General features: G+C 36.0%; 1 protein-coding gene and 1 long non-coding RNA gene across 2 annotated transcripts in view; one reads left to right on the forward strand and one right to left on the reverse strand.

The window, feature by feature from the left end:
* Window positions 1-13,701, forward strand: part of MTMR9 (myotubularin related protein 9) — an 85,832-nt gene extending 72,131 nt beyond the window's left edge. Inside the window, exons 9-10 of the mRNA XM_060155787.1 lie at window positions 1,094-1,245; window positions 9,199-13,701. Coding sequence (XP_060011770.1) covers window positions 1,094-1,245; window positions 9,199-9,362 — 316 coding nt within the window. The 3' untranslated portion in view covers window positions 9,363-13,701. The remainder of the gene's footprint in view (window positions 1-1,093; window positions 1,246-9,198) is intronic.
* Window positions 1-21,950, reverse strand: part of LOC132523912 (uncharacterized) — an 87,313-nt gene that overhangs the window by 3,294 nt on the left and 62,069 nt on the right. The window lies entirely within an intron of this gene.

Genomic DNA, 21,950 nt, shown 5'->3' on the forward strand with positions numbered 1-21,950 from the left:
ATCTTCCTTTTTCTTTGTCATTCTAGCCAGAGGAACAATTTTGTTGATCTTTTCAGAGAACTGACTTTTGGTCTCATTGATGTTATTTTAAGAAGTTTTTTTGTCTGTCTCCTCTGTAATCTTAGTTTTTCCTTCCTTCTGCAAGCATTGGCTTAGTTTGCTCTCCTTTGTCTAGTTCCTTAAGATGTAAAGTTAGATTACTGATTTGAGATCTTTCCTTTTTAACATAGGTTCTTGCTATAAATTTCCCTCTGAGCATTACTTTCACTGGAGTTGTGTTAGCATGTTGTGTTTTTGTTTTCATTCATTTGTAAGTATTTTCTGACTTCTTTTGTGATGTCTTCTTTAAACCGTTGGTTGTTTGAAAGTGTGTTATATAATTCCACATACTTATGTATTTTCCAGTTTTTCTTCTGTTATCAATTTCTAACTTCATTCCCTTGTGGTTGAAGATGCTTTGTATGATCTCAGTCTTTTAAAATGTATTGAGCTTTGTTTTGTGGCCTACCACGTGGTCTGGCCTGCAGAATGCTTCATGTCCACTTGAGAAGAATGTGTGTTCTGCTGTTGGGTAGAGTTTTCTATATTTGTCTTACATTTTGTTCAAGTCCTGTATTTCCTTATTTATCTTCTGTCTAGTTATTGGGATAGTGAAATCCTCAACTATATTAGAGAATTGTCTGTTTCTCTGTTCCATTACGTCAGTTTTTGCTTCATATGTTTTGTGGCTTGGGTGCAACATACATATATATTTATAATTATTATATCTTCTTGGTGGATTAACTTTGTTGCCAGCTTTGGAAGCCTGCAAAACAGTCTTTGTTTTGATGTTGTTGACAGTTAAAAATGCTGACAAATATTTTAATTTTACAACATTTTGTTCCTCTGCTAAAAGTCTTGTGTTCTGCTTTCTAACATACAACAGAAAAGAAATTGTCCTGTTAGAAGGAGCATTTAATAGTGGTTGTCATAAATTAATTGTTTTAATGGCAATTTTCTTTCTTGATCAGATGTAAGTTGAAGCTACAGCAGAAAACGATGTCTCTATGGTCATAAATTAATTGCTTTAATGGCAGTTTTCTTTCTTGATCAGATGCAAGTTGAAGCTACAGCAGAAAACGATGTCTCTATGGTCTTGGGTCAACCGGCCCAGTGAACTGAGTAAGTTCACCAACCCTCTCTTTGAAGCCAACAATCTTGTCATCTGGCCTTCAGTTGCTCCACAGAGTCTTCAGCTGTGGGAGGGTAAGCCACGCATCCTTCGCAAACATTTTATTAATATAGTCTAGGATGTTCTCTTGACTGCCTGTGGGTACATGAGTACATGGATACTGCTGTTTATATCGGATATTTTCTCAAGATAAGAAGGTACATTTTTTTTTATTGTGACAAAAACACAAAATTTACCAACTTAACCATCTTTGAGTGTGCAGTTCAGTATGGTTAAGTATATCATGTTGCTGTGAAACAGGTCTCCACAACTTTTCATCTTGTAAATCTAAAACTCTGTACCCATAAACAACTTCTCAGTGCCCCTCTCCAGCCCCAGGCAACCACCCTTTTGCTTTCTGTCTCTGGATTTGACTGCTCCAGGTACCTCATATAAGTGGAACCATACAGTATTTGTCCTTTTGTGACTGGCTTATTTCATTAGCATAATTAATGTGCTCAAGGCTCATCCATGTGGTAGCATGGGACAGGATCTCCTTCCTCTTTTTTTTTTTTTGTGGTACGCGGGCCTCTCAGTGTTGTGGCCTCTCCCGTTGCGGAGCACAGGCTCAGCGGCCATGGCTCACAGGCCCAGCCGCTCCACGGCATGTGGGATCCTCCCGGACTGGGGCACGAACCCGTGTCCCCTTCATCGGAAAGCGGACTCTCAACCACTGCGCCACCAGGGAAGCTCTCTCTTTCCTCTTTAAGGATGAGTAATTTTCTATTGTGTGTGTGCATGATGTTTTGTTTATCCTTATGTCAGTGGGCACTTGGGTTGCCTCCACGTTTTGGCACATAGGCATGCAAACATCTCTTTGAGGCCCTGCTTTCCATTCTTTGGGGTATGTACCCAGAAGTGGAATTGCTGGGTCATATGGTAATGCTACGTTCAGTATTTTGAGGAACAGTAATTCTGTTTTCCGTAATGACTGCATCATGTTACGACCCCACCAGCAATGAACAAGGGTTCCAGTTTCTCCACATCTTCATCAGTGCTTGTTATTTTCTGCTTTTCCCCTTTGATAGGCCATCCTAATGGGTGTGAGGAAAAGTACATTACTTTTTGTGTAGAAAAAGTGATAGGTGGTTGGGACAGGTATAAACTGTAAGCTCCTAGGAGATGGTTTCTGTTTGCTTTATTAAGTAGTCATTAGGTAGATTCTTCTGTTGAAGGCTGTTGAAGGGGTAATGAACTAGTCATTCTAGTAAGATTCCACAAAACGTACATAAATGCCATCCATCAGTGCAGTAATACAGATATCCTGTTTGTGTGGAACAGTAATCCAGGCTTAATTTTCATGTCTATTCTAAAGAATGTGTTTTTTGGTTTTTTTGCGGTACACGGGCCTCTCACTGTTGTGGCCTCTCCCGTTGCAGAGCACAGGTTCCGGACGCGCCCGCTCAGCGGCCGTGGCTCACGGGCCTAGGCGCTCTGCGGCATGTGGGATCTTCCTGGACCGGGGCACGAACCTGTGTCCCCTGCATCGGCAGGCGGACTTTCAACCGCTGCACCACCAGGGAAGCCCCCTAAAGAACGTGTTTTACCTACATTAATTTTTCAGATTCTTGAAGTTTATCTCCTTAAATACTAAAGCTTGTTTTTTTAAAAAATAACCAAAACCTATCTAAAACATATTATCCATTCATTAAGCAAAGACTATAAAAAACCATTTAATTTCTTTTTAACCAATTTGTAGGTAGTGTACATTTGTAGGTACATTTTTATTCATCTTTATATTAAACAATATAAGGCATACACACAGGAATGATAGCTGTTTGGTAAATTGAAGTACTATAAATGTCAGTTAGTATACTGTGTTCTAATACATTATTGTCTCAAGGGTAATTCTCGTGTGGAAACTGCCCGTTGTGTGTAAAAGGGTCTCAGGTTGCTTTGCTTCCTTGTTTTGAGACCGAGCCTGTTTCTGTCACTTCTCTGGCCATCAGTTTCACGGCTTGTTCCGCTTGGCATATCTGTCATTAGCTGCTTCCTCCCCCTCAGTTTATGCTTCTAATCTTATCAGTTGAGGTGTCCCCTAGTTAGAATTGTGGGAAAGTGGCCTCAGTCTCCAGGGTCTCTGAGTCTGAGTGTTAGTGCTTTGGGGATTTGGGGCTGCTCAGAACTTCTCCTTGCTTATTGAGTGTTTAGATAGTCACAAATGCAGGACAGGTGATCTCTTAAATGAGAGTTTACAGCTGTACTACTTGTTTAAGACTTCTGAGACAATTTACCTAAAAGCCACTGTCATGTTTAATAACTGAAACAAGAATCTAGTTAGTTGGGAGGAAAGCCAAAATTGGGAGTCCAATGGCCTAAAGGACTATTTAACTTGTTTTTACCAAACCTCATTGACAGTTTAGGGATTATGTGATAGAAGAAAATTTTTTTGTTATATGAATGAGTTCCTCCTACACCATTAAGAAAGGGGTTTCTCTGTATGTTTACTACCTCCTCAACTTAGAACTGGAAGAAATCCTGTTAGGTAAAATATTCTCATGGAAAGTATATGGATTGTATAATGACACTACTCTGGCCTTAAAATGTCTCTCTGCTGTTTATAATTACATTGTAGTCATTGTAGTCAACCATTAATATTAAGTAATTCCTGTATTGAAGAACAGGATTTTAAAAATAAGCTCATTTAATAGAAAAATCAACACAGGTCAGTCTTTAGTCTGTGTTTCTATCTTCTTCTATCTAGCATTTGGACACATTACAGAAGGACTGTCTAGGGTGCATGGCAGTTTGGTTTATGGAAAGTATTCTAATATAAAGTATTCTAATCATAAAACTTTTGTGAACTTGCCAGCTGCTGACTTCTTGCAGCCTGGAAGGTGTTTGTGCCTCCTGGCCTGAGTATCTTTAAGCGGTTACTTTGGGCTGATATCATTAACGTACATTTGTGTAGAGGAGAAAATGTCTTTACTCCATAATAAAAGGATAATTATTATTTGGGGAAAGAAGCAGTTGCCTACAGAATTGGAAAGCTGCCTCGTAAGTAACAGAGAGAGAGAGAGAGGGAGTGCTGAAGTTTAGGCTCTTAAATAACAGTTTGTGTAGTTCTGTTTTGCTGTAACTGCCACTTTTCCAGTGAAAGTGATTTCACACATGTAGGTCTTACAGGTCTGGATAAAGTTCTGTAATTGTTTAAAGAAAGATTTGTATTGTGAAACTATAAAGTTTATCCCATTGTAAATGTACAGTTTGTATTCCTGAATATATCAGAGAACAGGATTTTGATCTATTTCATAATTTTGTGGGGTTTTGAAGAATTAATGAGCATGTACATAGTGACTTTTTTAATTTTTGAATTCTATCGTTTCATACAGGAGGTTCTTATTAGTCATCCATTTTACACGCATCAGTGTAGACATGTCAATCACAATCTCCCAGTTCATCCCACCACCACCCCCACTCCCACTTCTTTCACCCCTTGGTGTCCATACGTTTCTTCTCTACATCTGTGTCCCAATTTCTGCCCTGAAAACCGGTTCATCTGTACCATTTTTCTAGGTTCCACATATATGCGTTAATATACAATATTTGTTTTTCTCTTTCTGACTTACTTCACTCTGTATGACAGTCTCTAGATCCATCCACATCTCAACAAATGACCCAATTTCTTTCCTTTTTATGGCTGAGTAATATTCCATTGTATATATGTACCACATCTTCTTTATGTGTTCATCTGCTGATGGGCATTTAAGTTGCTTCCCTGACCTGGCTATTGTAAACAGTGCTGCAGTGAACGTTGGGGTGCATGTGTCTTTCTGAATTATGGTTTTCTCTGGGTATATGCCCAGTGGGATTTCTGGGTCATATGGTAATTCTATTTTTAGTTTTTTAGGGAACCTCCATACTGTTCTCCATAGTGGCTATATCAATTTACATTCCCACCAACAGTGCAAGAGGGTTCCCTTTTCTCCACACCCTCTCCAGCATTTGTTGCTTGAAGATTTTCTGATGATACCCATTCTGACTGCTGTGAAGTGATACCACATTGTAGTATTGAATTGCATTTCTCTAATAATTAGTGATGTTGAGCAGCTTTTCATGTGCTTCTTGGCCATCTGTACATCTTTGGAGAAATGTCTATTTAGGTCTTCTGCCCATTTTTTGATTGGGTTGTTTGTTTCTTTAATATTGAGCTGCATGAGCTGTTTATATATTTTGGAGATTAATCCTTTGTCTGTTGATTCATTTGCAACTATTTTCTCCCATTCTGAGGGTTGTCTTTTCATCTTCATTGTAGTTTCCTTTGCTGTGCAAAAGCTTTTAAGTTTCATTAGGTTCCATTTGTTTATTTTTGTTTTTATTTCCATTACTCTAGGAGGTGGTTCAAAAAAGGTCTTGCTGTGATTTATGTCAGAGAGTTTCTCTAAGAGTTTGATAGTTTCTGGCCTTACATTTAGGTCTGTAATCCAATTTGAGTTTATTTTTGTGTATGGTGTTAGTGAGTGTTCTAATTTCATTCTTTTACATGTAGCTGTCCAATTTTCCCAGCATGAATTACTGAAGAGGCTGTCTTTTCTCCGTTGTATATTTTGGCCTCCTTTATCAAAGATAAGGTGACCATATGTATGCGGGTTTATCTCTGGGCTTTCTATCCTGTTCCATTGATCTATATTTCTGTTTTTGTGGCAGTACAATACTGTCTTGATTACTGTAGCTTTGTAGTATAGTCTGAAGTCAGGGAGTCTGATTCCTCCAGCTCCATTTTTTTCCCTCAAGACTGCTTTGGCTATTCGGGGTCTTTTGTGTCTCCATATAAATTTTAAGATTTTTTTGTTCTGGTTCTGTAAAAAATGCCATTGGTAATTTGATAGGGATTCCATTGAATCTGTAGATTGCTTTGGGTGGTAGAGTCATTTTCACAATGTTGATTTTTCCATTCCAAGAACATGGTATATCTCTCCATCTGTTTATATCATATTTAATTTCTTTCATCAGTATCTTATAGTTTTCTGCATACAGGTCTTTTGTCTCCCTTGGTAGGTTTACTCCTAGGTATTTTATTCTTTTTGTTGCAGTGGTAAGTGGGAGTGATTCCTTAATTTCTCTTTCAGATTTTTCATCATTAGTGTATAGGAATGCAAGAGAATTCTGTGCATTAATTTTGTATCCTGTAACTTTACCATATTCATTGATTAGCTCTAGTAGTTTTCTGGTAGCATCTTTAGGATTCTCTATGTATAGTATCATGTCATCTGCAAATAGTGACAGCTTTAATTCTTCTTTTCTGATTTGGATTCCTTTTATTTCCTTTTCTTCTATGATTGCTGTGGCTAAAACTTCCAAAACTGTTGAATAAGAGTGGTGCGATTGGGCAACCTTGTCTTGTTCCTGATCTTAGTGGAAATGCTTTCAGTTTTTCACCATTAAGGACAATGTTGGCTGTGGGATTGTCATATATGGCCTTTATTATGTTGAGGTAGGTTCCCTCTGTGCCCACTTTCTGGAGAGTTTTTATCATAAATTGGTGTTGAATTTTGTCAAAAGTTTTTCCTGCATCTATTGAGATGATCATATGGTTTTGCTTCTTCAGTTTGTTAATATGGTGTATCACATGGATTGATTTGCGTGTATTGAAGAATCCTTGCATCCCTGGGATAAATCCCACTTGATCATGGTGTATGATCCTTTTAATCTGTTGCTGGATTCTGTTTGCTAGTATTTTGTTGAGGATTTTTGCATCTATATTCATCAGTGATATTGGTCTGTAATTTTCTTTTTTGTAGTATCTTTCTCTGGTTTTGGTATCAGGGTGATGGTGGCCTCATAGAATTAGTTTGGGTGTGTTCCTTCCTCTGCAATTTTTTGGAAGAGTTTGAGAAGGATGGGTGTTAGCTGTTTTCTGTATGTTTGATAGAATTTACTTGTGAAGCCATCTGGTCCTGGACTTGTGTTTGTTGGAAGATTTTTTTTTTTTGCGGTACGCGGGCCTCTCACTGCTGTGGCCTCTCCCATTGCGGAGCACAGGCTCCGGATGTGCAGGCTTAGTGGCCATGGCTCACGGGCCTAGCCGCTCCGCAGCATGTGGTATCTTCCTGGATCGGGGCACAAACCCGTGTCCCCTGCATCAGCAGGCGGACCCTCAACCACTGCGCTACAAGGGAAGCCCCTGTTGGAAGAATTTTAATCACAGTTGCAATTTCATTACTCGTGATTGGTCTGTTCATGTTTTCTATTTCTTCCTGGTTCAGTCTTGGAAAGTTATACCTTTCTAAGAATTTGTCCACTTCTTCCAGGTTGTCCATTTTATTGGCATAGTGTTCCTTGTAGTAGTCTCTTAGGATGCTTTGTATTTCTGCGGTGTCTGTTGTAACTTCTCCTTTTTTATTTCTAATTTTATTGATTTGAGTCCTCTCCCTCTTTTTTCTTGATGAGTCTGGCTAATGGTTTATCAATTTTGTTTATCTTGTAAAAGAACCAGCTTTTAGTTTTATTGATCTTTGCTATTGTTTTCTTTGTTTCTATTTCATTTATTTCTGCTCTGATCTTTAGGATTTCTTTCCTTCTGCCAACTTTGGGGTTTTTTTTGTTCTTCTTTCTCTAGTTCCTTTAGGTTAGATTGTTTACTTGAGATTTTCCTTGTTTCTTGAGGTAGGCTTGTATTGCTATAAACTTCCCTCCTAGAACTGCTTTTGCTGCCTCACAGAGGTTTTGGATGGTCATGTTCTCGTAATTTGTCTCTAGGTATGTTTTGATTTATTCAGTGATCTCTTGGCTATTTAGTAACGTATTGTTTAGCTTTCATGTGTTCGTCGTTTTACGTTTTTTTCCCCTGTAATTCATTTCTAATCTCATAGCATTGTGGTCAGAAAAGATGCTTAATATGATTTCAGTTTTCTTAAATTTACTGAGGCTTGATTTGTGACCCAAGATGTGATCTGTCCTGGAGCATGTTCCATGTGCACATGAGAAGAAAATGTAATCTGCTGTTTTTGGATGGAATGTCGTATAAATATCAGTTAAATCTATCTGGTCTATTGTGTCATTTAAAGCTTGTGTTTCCTTTTTAATTTTCTGTTTGGATTATCTGTCTATTGGTGTAAGTGAGGTGTTAAAGTCCCCCACTATTATTGTGTTACTGTCAGTTTCCTCTTTTATAGCTGTTAGCAGATGCCTCATGTATTGAGGTGCTCCTATGTTGGGTGCATATAGATGTATAATTGTTATATCTTCTTCTTGGATAGATCCCTTGATCGTTATGTAGTGTCCTTGTCTCTTGTAACATTATTTTAAAGTCTATTTTGTCTGATATGAGTATTGCTACTCCAGCTTTCTTTTGATTTCCATTTGCATGGAATATCTTTTTCCATCCCCTCACTTTCAGTCTTTGTGTGTCCCTAGGTCTGAAGTGGGTCTCTTGTAGACAGCATATATATAGGTCTTGTTCTTGTATCCATTCAGCAAGCCTGTGTCTTTTGGTTGGAGCATTTAATCCATTTACATTTAAGGTAATTATCAATATATATGTTAGTATTACCATTTTCTTAATTGTTGTGGGTTTGTTTTTGTAGGTCCTTTTCTTCTCTTGTGTTTCCCTCTTAGAGAAGTTCCTTTAGCATTTGTTGTAGAGGTGGTTTGGTGGTGCTGAATTCTCTTAGCTTTTGTTTGTCTGTGAAGCTTTTGATTTCTCTATTGAATCTGAATGAGATCCTTGCTGGGTAGAGTAATCTTGGTTGTAGGTTCTTCCCTTTCATCACTTTAAATATATCATGCCACTCCCTTCTGGCTTGTAGAGTTTGTGCTGAGAAATCAGCTGTTAACCTTATGGGGGTTCCCTAATAGTAACATCTTGAATACTGTACTCAATTGTACTCTTTCAATACCTCAAGATTGTTGTATATTTTAGAGTATAATAAAACACAGATGTGAATTGTGAAAAAATGAGAAGGATTATAATGCATGGGATTATATATTAACCACAATTATAATGCTAATCCGTTGTGTGTATCTTTTTCCTTTTGTGGATTCAATAGGTATTTTTCTGCGTTGGAACAGATCTTCCAAGTATTTGGATGAAGCATATGAAGAAATGGTTAACATCATTGAATATAACAAGGAATTACAAGCAAAAGTAAATATCCTTAGGCGGCAGTTGGCAGAACTGGAGACTGAAGATGGGATGCAGGAGAGTCCCTGAATTCCAGATCCCCTGCAGCCCTCGGAGGACCATCAGGACTGGTATCCCATCTCTCTCTCCCTTGCCCTTCAGTTCACTTTCACACAGTAGCCTTAAACTTAAGGCTTTAGATGTGAGAACCTTCTAATATAATGGACTCCTCAAAACTTTATGAATGGAACTTACTATAATTATTCATGTTTCATGTGGCCTGTTAGGCCTCTTCACTTTGGGAGCAGGAAGGAGGTGCTAGTCATTTTATTTTACATGAAACAAGTGACCTATTTAATGCCATTTGTGTTATATGCCATTTCACCCTAAGCTTTTCTCTGCATCCACTTTCCAAACAGTGCTCCAGACCAGTCAAGAATATGATTAAACTCTTAGGGAATATATGTTAGTTTAAAAAAAGGATCAGACTTTGAAGCACTCCAAATATAGAAATATTTTTCAAACCTGAAATGGTTGAGAAACGAAGAATTTTGTGTTTAACATACCATTTCCAATACCTTTGCCACATAAAAAAGCCATTCTCTTTAAAACAGTTTTGGACTGACAGAGCTGAATCCATCCTCATTCTGATTTGTCAAGAAAACAAAAGCTGAATATTTATTCAAGGTAAATTATTTTTACGTAAAGGGCAACAGCTATAGTCCTCTGATATTTACATTAAGAAGAAGTAAATTTATTGTAACAGATACTAAAATATGTGCAATATAGAAATAAAGTAGGAATTTGTTACTGATAAGGTATCTTTAGTGTTGAATTGGTTTTCAGGGTTTTGACACACATGTTAAATGTGTGTCAAATGCTGGATGTAATGTTAAACCGTCATTTAGAATAGATGTTAATTTGTTATGATTAAGCTACAAATACGGTTTCCTTAAACCAGAGATGCACCGCCCTTGTCTGAAGTTCTTATTGCACTGGTTTATGTATGGATATGTGTGTTTTATTATGTTTTGTTTTATTTTTAAATATTCTAAGAGTTCACTAATACTAAGGTTAAAATTTTCTTATTGTCTTGAGCCTTTTGAACATTTATCTTGACTGCTGATATTTCCATTATATGCTAGGCAAATAATAATTTAAGTGGAGGTGAAAGTTTATGAACGTGATGCAGCTATGTTTTAAACTTCAGAAGCCAATTTGAAATGTTTCAATGTTACAGAAACACTGACGACTATATTTATGTGCTATGCTGGTTTATGCCTGCAATTCTAAAATTTGTGGTTTGGTGCTTTCCTTATACATTTTTGTTTTGTGGCACAGGTCATTTTAACAGATACTGTCAATTCTAGTTTTCCTTTAAAAGGATAGTTGAAGGGCAGTCTTTAATACCATTTCTATCCCATCTATATATAACCATTTCATTGTAAAACACACCAAAACTGAACCCTGCTTTAGGGCTATGTATTGAGTTAAAATTTTAATTCTTCAAAATCAACTGTAGGAAAATCTATGGCCACATTCAGAAGCCTTAAAAAGTGGCAAATACTTTCTATCTCCAGCTGCCCAAACTTTTTTTTTTTTCTGTTTCCTCAGACTTTTAGCAAAAGGCTAGACAGCAATCCACAGAGCTCTCTTTTGGTAAATTAGTCTGCTTTCTCCTCTAAGCCCAGTTTTATTCGTGACCTGTTTTGTTGGCTATAGTTATGAATCTTGGGGCATTAAAGCCCTCACCTAAAGGCTAATAAGGCAAGGAGCAAAGAAGGTGTACTTTCTTGCTGTAGACATCTGTGTGAAATGTCTATATTAATTTTTTAAAAGAGGAAACACCCCAGCATTTTATGGATCCTTAAAATTGAAGAAGGCGCCTTTTTCTTCTCAGTTAACGGCCCCATAAGGAAAACCATATAGAGATTTTCTTTTAGTGATTCTTTAGAAGTGACTCTCACTGGTAATATTAATTGGCCATAAGGCTTCTGTGGGTGGAAACTTTGGAGGGATTTTTTATTAGCTTTGGTCATGGAGAAATTGTACGCCATCAACTTATAACTGTCTTCCTGATGAACATTTTATATGTGAGCCAGATTACAGTAATAGCATAGTGTTTCAATTTCTTTTTCTTTCTCTTATTGAGACAGCAATCATAAGCTGTTTGGACAAGTTTGTGTTTTAGTGTTAATTTATAATTAGGGATTGTCCAAACCTCAGTTCTGTTTACAGGGTGTAAAAACAAACTTTGGTATCAATACAATTTCAAAGGGGTCATCTAATAAGACAAATACTAAGGTTTCCACAAACCTGAGAACTCTGTCAAAGACAAGTGCTTTATCAATATAATTTGAAGAGGGTTTTTAGTAATACTATTAAGTTACTTATCCCTTGGATGAAAAGAATAATTACAGTGGATATACTTAAGAGAAGCTACTTATTAAAGGTTAAGTTTGGAGAATTGTCTTTGATAAATATGGCTTTAAAAACTTTAATGAAGAGAATGATGGCCAAATTAGTGAGCATGCAGATTACCCCATTACAAGCCAATAATAAAGTGAGATATAATCAAGTTCATGTACATTATTGTGAAGGCTGGTTTACATTTTTGGAATGCAAAAAGTAAGCCCCACAAAGAATATTTTTAAAATATTGCTACAGTACAAGGATCCTTAGATTTAAATTAATAATTTTTTAAAAATTAGAGGAACATAGTTTGTTATATAAAAATGCTGAAACTTTTTGGGTGGTCTAAGACTTCTCAGTAGTTTGACATTTTTCATTTTGATTTTATTAAATGGGAAGAAAACAAGCAGAAATTACAAAATCTTACAGATTTAAGACACCTATAAATTTGTTTTATTTGTAAGAAAACTTAGGCCTTTGAAGCAAGTTTTTAAAGTGATTTTTGGGAAAACTTTGGAAGACGATAGATAGTCATTTAAGATCCGTATGGAGAATTTTAAAACTTTTCTTTGAATTCTAAAGCCTGATTTTGTAGAGGTGATATGTCACTGCTTTTCATTTTAAAGGATGAAAATTTAGTGAGATTTTAGTCTTTGATTCAGTCAGTATTTATGTTAAATAAAAAAGTCAATATATGGAAAAGATTTGACCAGTAATTGTCTCTTGAAGTGAAAAACGGGGAACATTTTGCTGCATTTAAAAATAATCTGCTTAAAGATATAACTCTTAAAGTTATCTGGTTTCAAGATTAGTTTTGTTTTTTTTGTTGTTGTTGTTGTTTTTGTGGTACGCGGGCCTCTCACTGCTGTGGTCTCTCCCGCTGTGGAGCACAGGCTCTGGACACGCAGGCCCAGCGGCCCACAGGCCCAGCTGCCCCGCGGCACATGGGATCCTCCCGGACCGGGGCACGAACCAGCGTCCCCTGCATTGGCAGGCGGACCCTCAACCACTGCGCCACCAGGGAAGCCCCAAGATTAGCTGTTTTAATTGTTAGTCTTAACTAAGTCATCAGGTTCACTTACTATCAGACCTTAACCTGAGACACAGTTTTGGTATTTACCCATATCCAGATTTAATGAATTAAAACAACATGAATCTATTAGGAGCACTCTTTATCAGAGAGGTATTTCCTGGACAAAAAATGGGCAATATTTAAAACAGTTAGTCCCCTGGTTCTGGAAGCTTTGAAATTTATGAATGAAGTCATTCATTCAGTACCTCTGATACAGGTTTATCCTATACCTCAGGACAACAGAGATTAATTATTTCTTATTCTTTAACATGGCTCAAATCTTTCCCCTCCAGAGCTGGTACAATATGTTATTATAGGTAGTATTTTTGTGTAATTCACCATCTTAACAAAAAACAGTAAAAGACTGGTTTCTACATTAATATCTATTCTCAGATGGTATGAAATGCTAATTTTTGTTTTCTTGAATAAAACAACTTCTGCCTTCACTCAGTCCTTATAATCTAGTGTCCACAGCATTTTCTTCCTTTAAACCAAAAGCCCAGAAGAGACCTTCTGAAACTCTAGGGCTAGGTTTTAGAAAGTCTGAACTTGTAATCTAAATTCCCTTTAAAATAAACTAATGTCCTATTTTTGAACTGCAGTGCAGAACTGTAGTTTCTGCTTAATTAATGAAAAATAACGGGGCTCACTGCAGACACTACATTGTCGTGGAAAATACTTCATGATGAGAGCTTACTGTCTTCTAGGGCCATTCTGTTTATCTGTGAGTATACAGATTAAATATATTTGTGATTTATAATAAAAACAAGTTGTGCAACACTGCCTGTGTCTCTCTGCCCAAGACATTTGCTTCACTTTTTCAAATGCATGTATTTTTGGAGAGGTGGATTATTCTACACAAACACACCCTGAGTTCTGCTTTTTAGAATCCTTATAGATCTATTATCATCTACACTGAAAGTGTTGTACTTGCACAACTTAGTTATTTTAAAAAATAAAAAAGAGTATGTATTTCTTCAGTAGCCATGCATTTGAATTGTACTCTTGATATATTTGAATGTGACTCTTGGATTTAAGTGCACTATTATTCATGTCTTACACAATAAAACTGCACTGTATGGCAAATGTGTCTGTAATGTATGCTTTGCTAAAACCTCAGAGTGCTGTAATGTACAGGTTTCTACATGATGAACCTGTCAGCATATAGGGGAAATCCTGAACTTCCGTTAAGTCTGTGTAACATTTTAGTATTATTTGTAATGTTCCCTTAAGTGGTAAGTTCACTTATGTCCTAAGACTGGAATCATTTATCTTGAGTTGGCTGCTTTGTCAAGCTTGGTTTACTGAATCAAACAAACGTGTCAAACATGGTACTGTTATCTTAGTGTATAAGATTTATGTGTCATGTTCTCCCTCTGCCTCGGAGGACTGTTGCACAGACGCTAGTGTTAAATATCTATAGACAATGGTAATAAACTTTGAATACATTCAAATGCAGTAAATTAAATCTATAGGCTGACTTATTTTCAAATATTTGTGAAGGTTTTGGCAGTGTCTTGATTAAAATTGCTATATATATATTTGGACCTTATATTTTGAAAAAATTCAGATCTGTGAAAAAGTTGCAAAATAGTACAGTGATATTCCTTAAATATTCAATCTAGGTGAACAGTATAACATTTTTCACATTTGCTTTAACACCCTTGAGTGTGTGTATGTATGATTACTATTATTTTGCTGAAACATTTGAGGGTAAGCTGCAGACGTCATGACCTTTCCACCTAAATACTTTCCACCTATATCTCCCAAGAATTAGTATATATTACACGTGCTATTTATTCAATATGTATTGATATGAATAAATCAATGAGGGAAAAGGCAAAGCTCCTCCTTAGGGTAGAATGCCAGCTATGAAATATAGAAAGAATGATGACATTAGAAAATCACTGTTTAGTCATTAGTAATAACTGATTTAGGGAATCACTGTCAGTGGATGCTAAAACTAGCAGGTGAAAGTTTGTGAGCAAAACCATATAGTCTCAAAGTATCTTTCCATAAAATACCAGTTACAAAGAGGAAAACAGTTAACTTTACAGTGAAGGAAACTGGTAGATACCAACCTAATCCAAACATAATTAACATCACTAGTAATGGAACAAATCAATATCATGTGCCTTCTGATAGGATCCACTGAGAACATAGCATCACTTTTACGGCATTTTTTTCAAAAAAACAAAAAGCACAACCTGAATCTAATTATGAGGAAACATCACGCAAACTTTAAATTGAGGGACATTCTACCAAATAAGTCTGTATTCTTGTAAATTACAGAGCTTATAGAGGAAAAGGAAAGACTGAAAACTTATTTGTAAGTTTAAAATTATTTTTTAAAAGCACAAAGTGAACAGAAAATAGTATCTATGCAAAGCTATAAAACTAAAATGAGAAAATATTTCAGCTGATGAAAATTATCCCCCAATAAATGAAACGTTAAGCAAAATAAAACTCTAACACACATTCCAAAAGGAATAAATACCCTTAAACAAAATTTCTGTATATGATATGGAAAAAAACCTCAAATGAGAAATCAGAAAAACCACAACAGAAATAACCAAAAATGAAACAGGAAGGTAGAAAACGGTTAAGTGAACTCAGGAACAAATTTGAGGAATAAAGACAAAGTCATCTTGAAGGTGAAATCACTCAAGGGAGAATAGGTTCAACTGAAGATTTATTTAAAAACGTTGACAAAAAGTATGAAAGGCTAAGAGTGAAAATAAAAATAGCAAAAAGGATGAGAGAGAAAGTGATGGACATAGAGGACACTCAGAGAAGAGCCAATATATGAATAATCGGAGTCCCTGAAGAATAAAAACAAAATAATGGAACAGGACAAATATCTAAACCTATAATCCCAGAAATGTTTCCAGAAATAAAAGTCTGAGTAGGCTTGGATCCAGATTGGTCAGTTTCAAGACATACCCTAGTAAAACCATTAGACTTTACATATGAAGAGGGGGTAAAAATCCCCAGGGCCTCTAGGCAAAGAGAATATTTAAAATCGGGTTGCAGCAGATGAAGGAGCAAGAAAAAACCCACCAGACCTAACGAAGAGGAAATAGGCAGTCTACCTTAAAAAGAATTCAGAGTAATGATAATAAAGATGATCCAAAATCTTGGAAATAGAATGGAGAAAATACAAGAAATGTTTAACAAGGACCCAGAAGAACTAAAGAGCAAACAAACAACGATGACAACACAATAGATGAAATTAAAAATTCTCTATAAGGAATCAATAGCAGAATAACTGAGGGAGAAGAATGGAAAAGTGACCTGGAAGATAAAATGGTGGAAATAACTACCACAGAGCAGAATAAAGAAAAAAGAATGAAAAGAATTGAGGACAGTCTCAGAGGCCACTGGGACAACATTAAATGCACCATCATTCCAATTATAGGGATCCCAGAAGAAGAAGAAAAAGAGTCTGAGAAAATATTTGAAGATATTATAGTTGAAAACTTCCCTAATATGGGAAAGGAAATAATCAAGTCCAGGAAGTATAGAGAGTCCCATACAGGATAAATCCAAGGAGAAACAAAAGACACATATTAATCAAAGTATCAAAAATTAAATATAAAGAATACTAAAAGCAGCAAGGGAAAAGCAACAAATAACATACAAGGGAATCCCCATAAGCTTAACAGCTGATCTTTCAGCAGAAACTCTGCAAGCCAGAAGGGAATGGCGGGATGTAATTTAAAGTGATGAAAGGGGAAAACCTACAACCAAGACTACACAGCAAGGATCTCATTCAGACTTGACAGAGAAATAATAACCTTGACAGACAAGCAAAAGTTACGAGAATTCAGCAACACCAAGCTAGCTTTACAACAAACGCTAAAGGAACTTCTCTAGGTAGGAAACACAAGAGAAGGAAAAGATCTACAAAAACCCAAAACAATTAAGAAAACGCTAATAGGAACATAGATATCGATAATTACGTTAAATGTAAATGGGTTAAATACTCCAACCAAAAGACATAGACTGCCAGAATGGATACAAAAATAAGACCTGTATATATGCTGTCTACAAAGACCCACTATAGACTTAGGGACACATACAGACTGAAAGTGAGGGGATGGAAAAAGATTCCATGCAAATGGAAATCAAAAGAAAGCTGGAGTAGCAATTCTCATATCAGACAAAATAGACTTTAAAAGAGTATTACAAGAGACAAAGAAGGACACTACATAAGGATCAAGGGGTCAATCCAAGAACAAGATATAACAATTATAAATATTTATGAACCCAACATAGGAGCACCTCAATACATAAGGCAAATGCTAACAACCATGAAAGAGGAAATCAACATTAACACAATCAGTAGGGAACTTTAACACCCCAATTTCACCAATGGACAGATCATCGAAAATGAAAATAAATAAGGAAACACAAGCTATAAATGACACATTAAACAAGATGGACTTAGTTGATATTTATAGGACATGCCATCCAAAAACAACAGAACGCACTTTCTTCTCAAGTGCTCATGGAACATTCTCCAGGACAGACTGTATCTTGAGTTACAAATCAAGTCTTGGTAAATTTAAGAAAATTGAAATCGTATCATGTATCTTTTCTGACAACAATGCTCTGAAACTAAATATCAATTACAGGAAAAAAAAACACTAAAAAATACAAACACATGGAGGTGAAACAATACACTACTAAATAAGCAAGAGATCACTGAAGAAATCAACGAGGAAATCAAAAAACACATAGAAGGAAATGACAATGAAAACACGATAACCAAAACGTATGGGATGCAGCAAAAGCAGTTCTAAGAGGGAAGTTTATAGCAATACACTCCTACCTCAAGAAACAAGAAAAATCTCAAACCAACCTAACCTTACACCAAAAGCAATTAGAGAAACAACAATAAAACCCAAAATTAGCAAAGAAAAGAAATCATAAAGATCAGATCAGAAATAAATGAAGAATGAAACAATAGCAAAGCTCAATAAAACTAAAAGCTGTTTCCTTGAGAAGATAAAATTGATAAACCACTAGCCAGACTTAAAAGAAAAAAAGGGAGAAGACTCAAATCAACAGAATTAGAAATGAAAAAGGAAAAGTAACAACTGACAATGCAGAAATACAAAGAATTGTGAGAGATTACTATGAGCAACTATATGCCTATAAAATGGACAACCAGGAAGAAATGGACAAATTCTTAGAAAAGCACAACCTTCCGAGACTGAACCAGGAAGAAATATAAAATATAAACTGACCAATCACAAGCACTGAAATTGAAACTGTGATTAAAAGTCTTCTAACAAACAAAAGCTCAGGACCAGATGGCTTCACAGGCGAATTCTATCAAATATTTAGAGAAGAGCTAACACCTAACCTTCTCAAACTCTTCCAAAATATAGCAGAGGGAGGAACACTCCCAAATTCATTCTACAAGGTGACCATCACCCTGATACCAAATCCAGATAAAGATGTCACAAAAAAAGAAAACTACAGGCCAATATCACTGACGAACATAGATGCAAAAATCCTCTAAAAAATATTAGCAAAGAGAATCCAACAGCACATTAAAAGGATCATACAATATGATCAAGTAGGCTTTATCCCAGGATTGCAAGGATTCCTCAATATATGCAAATCAATTAATGAGGTACGCCATATTAACAAAGTGAAGGGAAAGAAACATAATCTCAATAGATGCAGAAAAAGCTTTTGACAAGATTGAACACCCATTTATGATAAAAGCTCTCCAGAAGTAGGCATAGAGGGAACCTACATCAACATAATAAAGGCCATATATGACAAACCCACAGCCAACATCGTCCTCAACGGTGAACAACTGAAAGCATTTCCACTAAGATCAGGAACAAGACAAGGTTGCCCACTCTCACCACTCTTATTCAACACAGTTTTGGAAGTTTTAGCCACAGCAATCAGAGAAGAGAAGGAAATAACAGGAATCCAAATCGGAAAAGAAGAAGTGAAGTTGCCACTGTTTGCAGATGACATGATACTATACACAGAGAATCATAAAAATGCCACCAGAAAACTACTAGAGCTAATCAATGAATTTTGTAAAGTTGCAGGATACAAAATTAATGCACAGAAATCTCTTGCATTCCTATACACTAATGATGAAAAATCTGAAAGAGAAATTAAGGAAACACTCCCATTTACCATTGCAACAAAAATAATAAAATACCTAGGAATAAACCTACTTGAGACAAAAGACATATATGCAGAAAATTATAAGACACTGATGAAATTAAAGATGATCCAAACAGATAGATATACCATGTTCTTGGATTGGAAGAATCGACCTTGTGAAAAGGACTATACTACCCAAAGCTATCTACGTATTCAGTGCAATCCTTATGAAACTACCAATGGCATTTTTCACAGACTAGAGCAAAAAATTTCACAATTTATATGGAAACACAAATAACCCCGAATAGCAAAAGCAATCCTGAGAAAGAAAAACAGAGCTGGAGGAATCAGGCTCCCTGACTTCAGACTATACTACAAAGCTACAGTAATCAAGACAGTATGGTACTGGCACAAAAACAGAAATATAGATCAATGGAACAGGATAGAAAGCCCAGAGATAAACCCACGTACATATGGTCACCTTATCTTTGATAAAGGTGGCAAAAATATACAGTGGAGAAAAGACAGCCTCTTCTCTAAGTCATGCTGGGAAAATTTGACAGCTACATGTAAAAGAATGAAATTAGAACACTCACTAACACCATACACAAAAATAAACTCGAATTGGATTAAAGACCTAAATGTAAGGCCAGACACTATAAAACTCTTAGCGGAAACATAGGAAGAACACTCTGACATAAATCACAGCAAGATCCTTTTTGACCCACCTCTTAGAGAAATGGAAATAAAAACAAAAATAAACAAATGGGACCTAATGAAACTTAAAAGCTTTTGCACAGCAAAGGAAACGATAAACAAGATGAAAAGACAACTCTCAGGATGGGAGAAAATATTTGCAAATGAAGCAACTGACAAAGAATTAATCTCCAAAATATACAAGTAGCTCATGCAGCTCAATATCAATAAACAAACAAACCAATCCAAAAATGGGCAGAAGATCTAAATAGACATTTCTCCAAGGAAGATATACAGATTGCCAACAAACACATGAAAGGATGCTCAACATCACTCATCATTAGGGAAACGCAAATCAAAACTACAATGAGGTTTCACCTCACAGCGGTCAGAATGGCCATCATCAAAAACTCTACAAACAATAAATGCTGGAGAGGGTGTGGAGAAAAGGGAACCCTCTTGCACTGTTGGTGGAAATGTAAATTGATATAGTCACTATGGAGGTTTCTTAAAATACTAAAAATAGAACTACCATATGACCCATCAATCCCACTACTGGGCATATACCCTGAGAAAACCATAATTCAGAAAGAGTCATGTACCACAAAGTTCATTGCTGCACTCTTTACAATAGCCAGGACACGGAAGCAACCTAAGTGTCCATCGACAGGTGAATGGATAAAGAAGATGTGGCACGTATATACAATGGAATATTACTCAGCCATAAAAAGAAACGAAATTGAGTTATTTGTAGTGAGGTGGATGGATCTAGAGTCTGTCATACAGAGTGAAGTAAGTCAGAAAGAGAAAAACACCAAACGCTAATGCATATATATGGAATCTAAAAAAAAAAAAAAAGGTTCTGATGAACCTAGGGGCAGGACAGGAATAAAGATGCAGATGTAGAGAATGGCCTTGTGGACATGGGGAAGGGGAAGGGGAAGGGTAAGCTAGGATGAAGTGAGAGTAGCAGTGACATATATATACTACCAAATGTAAAATAGCTAGTGTGAAGCAGCTGCATCACACGGGGAGATCAGCTCAGTGCTTAGTGACCACCTAGAGGGGTGGGATAGTGAGGGTGCAAAGGAGACGCCAGAGGGAGGGCATATGGGGATATATGTGTACACATAGCTGATTCACTTTGTTATACAGCAGAAACTAATACAATATTGTAAAGCAATTATACTCAAAGATGTTAAAAAAAACACATTGGGTTGCCATTAGAATTCTCAACAATAACATACAAAGTAAGACATAGAGAACAGCATTTTCAAGAAATGCAAAAAAAAGCGTAACCCAAGGATTTTATATTCAGCTAACCTCTACTTTTAGAATCAAAGCTATTGAAAAAGTTTTTAAGCCTGTGAAAACTCAGGGAATATGGTAGTTAAGAGTGATTCCTGATAAATCCATGGAAGAATGAGTTTTATCCAATTAAGAGATGATGAAAGACTATAGACTACAGCTGTAAATATATTGTAACTGTAGATCCAAGACTATGACAAAGGTAGAGACAGTGGTGGCAGAATATGTAGAGTTTATGTACTTTGACAATGTAGAAACTACAATTTTTTTAAATAAGAGAAAAAAATGGAGAAAGTAGAATAAGCTCATTGATTGTCATTTAAATAATAGTAGTCAAAGATATTTAAACCTAACAAAACAAATTGTAAAAAGTTAGGATAAAGGTATCTATGACCACCTCTATAAACAGTATTATGGTGCCATCTCTTGGAAAAAATTTCAATCTTTTCATACCCAAGAAAATAAGAACACCAAAGGAACAACATAAATAAATACAGTAAATATAACAATGCACACAGTAAATATAAGAACACAATATGACAATTACAATCAAACATTAGACATATCAATAAATGAGTGGGCTTGATTCATCTATAAATATTTAAAGAAAAGATATTCAAGTTGACTTATAAAGCAAAATCCAACTTGGCTACATACAACAGACAGATTTAAAACAAAGTGACTCAGAAATGTTAAGAAACAGGAGTGGTGTACCAATTAGGGTTCAATATATTACAAACCTACAGTAATCAAAACAGTGTAGTGCTTGCATAAACACAGACATAAAGACCACTGGAACAGAAGAGAGAGTCCAAAAATAAACCCTTGTTTATGTTTTCAAATGATCTTCAAGAAGGGTGCCAAGAACACATAATGGGGAAATGACAGTCTCTTCAAAAAGTGGTCCTGGGAAACAAGATAACCACATGACAAAGAATGAAGTTGGACAATTACCTTATATCATATACAAAAAAATTAATTCAGAAAGGATTAAAGATTTTAACATAAGACCTAAAACAATAAATAAGACCTTTCTTCCTAGAAGAAAA

This window comes from Lagenorhynchus albirostris, chromosome 7, assembly GCF_949774975.1.
Source record: "Lagenorhynchus albirostris chromosome 7, mLagAlb1.1, whole genome shotgun sequence".
NCBI classification, from domain to species: Eukaryota; Metazoa; Chordata; class Mammalia; order Artiodactyla; family Delphinidae; genus Lagenorhynchus; species Lagenorhynchus albirostris.